Source organism: Dipodomys ordii, unplaced genomic scaffold, assembly GCF_000151885.1.
Source record: "Dipodomys ordii isolate 6190 unplaced genomic scaffold, Dord_2.0 Scaffold281, whole genome shotgun sequence".
In the NCBI taxonomy this organism is placed as follows: Eukaryota; Metazoa; Chordata; class Mammalia; order Rodentia; family Heteromyidae; genus Dipodomys; species Dipodomys ordii.
In genome coordinates this window covers 158,548-161,792 of record NW_012267497.1, presented here as the reverse complement: position 1 = coordinate 161,792, position 3,245 = coordinate 158,548, and the positions used below count along the sequence as shown (strand labels likewise).

At 47.6% G+C, this 3,245-nt stretch overlaps 1 gene segment (V, D, J or C); it reads left to right on the top strand.

Moving 5' to 3' along the window:
• Nucleotides 1–727: 727 nt before the first annotated feature.
• On the top strand, nt 728–1,729 carry LOC106001263. The segment is given in 3 exon segments: nt 728–760; nt 1,263–1,323; nt 1,398–1,729. Coding segments are annotated over 3 exon segments (426 nt in total).
• The last annotated feature ends 1,516 nt before the right edge of the window (nt 1,730–3,245 follow it).

Here is a 3,245-nt window from a genome sequence, read left to right as displayed (position 1 = left end):
CCTCCTGCGTCCTTCCACTCAGCACCAGTGGGACCCGTCTGCGCATGCTCCATTAAAGCCGGCACACTCATCAGGATATGTATGTATTTATACACCTTAGAGTATTCACAAATGCATGTCCCTAGAGTGTGTGCACACGCGCGCACATATGTAGACATGCACATCCATGTGCACGTATTGATCTCATTGTATATTCATAAACAATTGCGTCTAGATATAAACATGAACTCTGTATTATGTGGTATATAGATAATTCTAACTAAAATGACACTTTTACCACTGAGATAGAAGGGGAAGGATACACACATATATATCTCTCTCTATATATTCACAGTGCACACACACATATATATACCCACAGTGTACACACAAAAATATATTCACAGTGTACACACACATATTCACAGTGTGCACACACATATATTCACAGTGTACACACACACACTTCCATCACGGGCTGGAAGGGGCGGTCTCCATACCCCTCTGTGGTCCTTCAAGGTGAATTCATTCTCCCTCCTGAGGGGCTCTGGGGCTTTACAGCAAAGACTCTACTCTGAGTGGAGGCTGTTGGCCTTGCTGCTGTGCCCAGCTCTCTTCAGACACTGGATACCTCGATGGACAGGACACTCTCAGCCTTGCTCATGGGGCCCTGGACAGGGTGCTGACCCATGTCCTGGCTGAGAGTTGATTTCCTGAACTTGTTCTGTGGTGGAGTCTGGAACTGAACATGAGGCAGTCCTGCAATGGAGCCCCTGCACAGGTGAGGCCCAGCCTCCTTTCCCAAGGGGAGCCCTCCATGAGCAGCCTGGATGGAGCCCCAACAAACACAGGGACCAGGGATGCCCAATCCTGCATGGTACCCACGGGACTCCTCAGAGAGCGGTCAGCTTAGTGAGCATGTCAAACAGGAACAACGGGAACTCGAGCACCTGTGACCAACACTGACCGTCTCAGAGCACTGCAGAGTTCTGTTTGTGAAAACGGGAATGAGATGTGACCATATTGACAGCACAGATTCCTGAGGGAGGCTGTGCAGACCCTGAGTCCATCCACCAATGGTTCCCCTGGGCTCCGAGTTCAGTGAGGTCACACACAGCCCCATATGTCAGAGGGCTGCTTCCCTCCACTTCTCTCTCATTGGGTCACGTCTTGAGCTAACAAGCACCTGCTTCATCAATATGCAAACAAGCAGCATCTGCGGTGGACAATATAGACAACTGCTTCCCAGAGCAAACTGCCCTCGCCTCTCCTGTGACACCCAGAGCTCAGAGCCCACTATGCACCTGAACTGGAGCTTCCTCTTCTTAGTTGCTGCAGCTACAGGTGAGTGCGGGCCAGGACAAGCCCCAAGGGTCCAGACCCTCACCAGAGAGTTCACACCTCCCTCTCATCTGCAGGTGTCCACTCCCAGATCAAACTGGAGCAGCCTGGGGCTGAAGTGAGGACGACTGGAGACTCGGCCAAACTGGCTTGCCAGGCCTCTGGATACACCTTCACCAGCTATTATATGCACTGGGTGAGGCAGAAGGCAGTACAGGGGCTTGAGTGGATTGGAAGGATTGACCCTGAAGATGGTGAGACCAAATATGCTCAGAAGTTCCAGGGCAAGGTCTCCCTGACTGCAGACACCTACCTCCTCCAGCACAGCATCCCTGGAGCTGAGCAGACTGACAGCAGAAGACTCGGCCATGTACTACTGTGCGAGGCAGTGTGCACACCCACATCCTGAGTGTGTCAGAAACCTGAGGCAAGGCAGCTGCCTGGGGCTGTGTGGAGAAGGCTGATTCCCTGAGCACTGCTTAGAACACACAGATGATTCTGAGCCGAGGGCTGCAGACCCAAGCCCATGCTGAGTGTGGGAAAGGTTCCACCCATCCCATTCTCAGAAAACACAGACAGCAAGGGGTTCCCAGTGAATAAAGCCAGGGCAAACACTCCCAGCTAATAGTCATGTGAACACGTTTCCCAGTCAACTGATCCCCTGTCTACAGAGCTTTTAGCATAAATGGATGCTCTAATTTTTCAAGGGTTTTTTCTGCATCAAGATGATCATGTTTTTGTTCCAGATATACATAGGTATACAAAGCTGTGTAGATATGCACACATGTAGATGTGTGTAGAATAAATGTATTCCACGTATGTTTCATATGTGAATATATGTTGCTCAAATGTGTACTCTATAACTTCACACATTTATATACATATACAAATCTAATTTGCTTTTATGTAGTTTCTGTCTATATGTACATGGTCATATGTAAATCTGCAATGCACAGTTATGTACACAAACACAGAGATTTATCGACCCTCTTATCACTGGAATATGAGGGGAGTTTTCATATTCCCTGCACTGTCCATCACTTGGGAATACATCTAGAACCTGAAAGTCTGTTTCCTCTCATTCAGGTCCTGTGAACCTAACTAACCAGACAAGGTAGTACGGGCTCATCAAACACCTACTCCACAGGGAATATTCACCCAGGACCTCTTCACCTCCTCTTACACGTTCACTTCACATAGGACGTCTTCTCTTCCCTTGCACATTCACTTCACACAGGACCATTTTTCTTCCTTATACAATCACATAAAGGGAACAACCCCCTTGCAAATATCAAACGACAATAATTCACAAACCATATTTGTTTAAATTCAGGTTAATCCTCATTGTAATATTTCTGCTTGTAGAGAAACTATGCTGCTGCTACAATATGAAACATTGCTCACACATTAAGTCTAATTCTTGTGAAATACCCACAAAATCGGTGCCATTTTTATTTAGCAGAATGTACAGACCAGGTGGTGTTCATGACAAAATGCAGAGGCTAGATCAGAGAATTACGCAGGTTCCCAGGCCTACCCATGCACAGACTTCCCCAGAACCTAGAGCCTGCTGTGGAATGGAGTACATGGACCTACATGGATGTACCGTGTCCTCCTACAGTCCTGGTGACCTTATCTGTGGTCATAAATGAATTGCAGTAAATGGAGTTACATGGGTGTACCAACACCACAAACAGTCCTGTGAGTTATCCAGGTCATGAATGGACCAACAGCCATGCACCTCCATCTCACAGTCCTATCATGGTGCTGTGCTCTGTTACATTAGGAAAATCGGTGAAAATGATGGTCATGGAAACTTGCTGCACTTGAGAACCTCCATGATTTCCTGTCACGTGAACTCCCAAGTGTCCACAGTGACTGGGTTGTGTGGGACCTGGTGGAATTCTTCCTTAGGAAAAATAAGA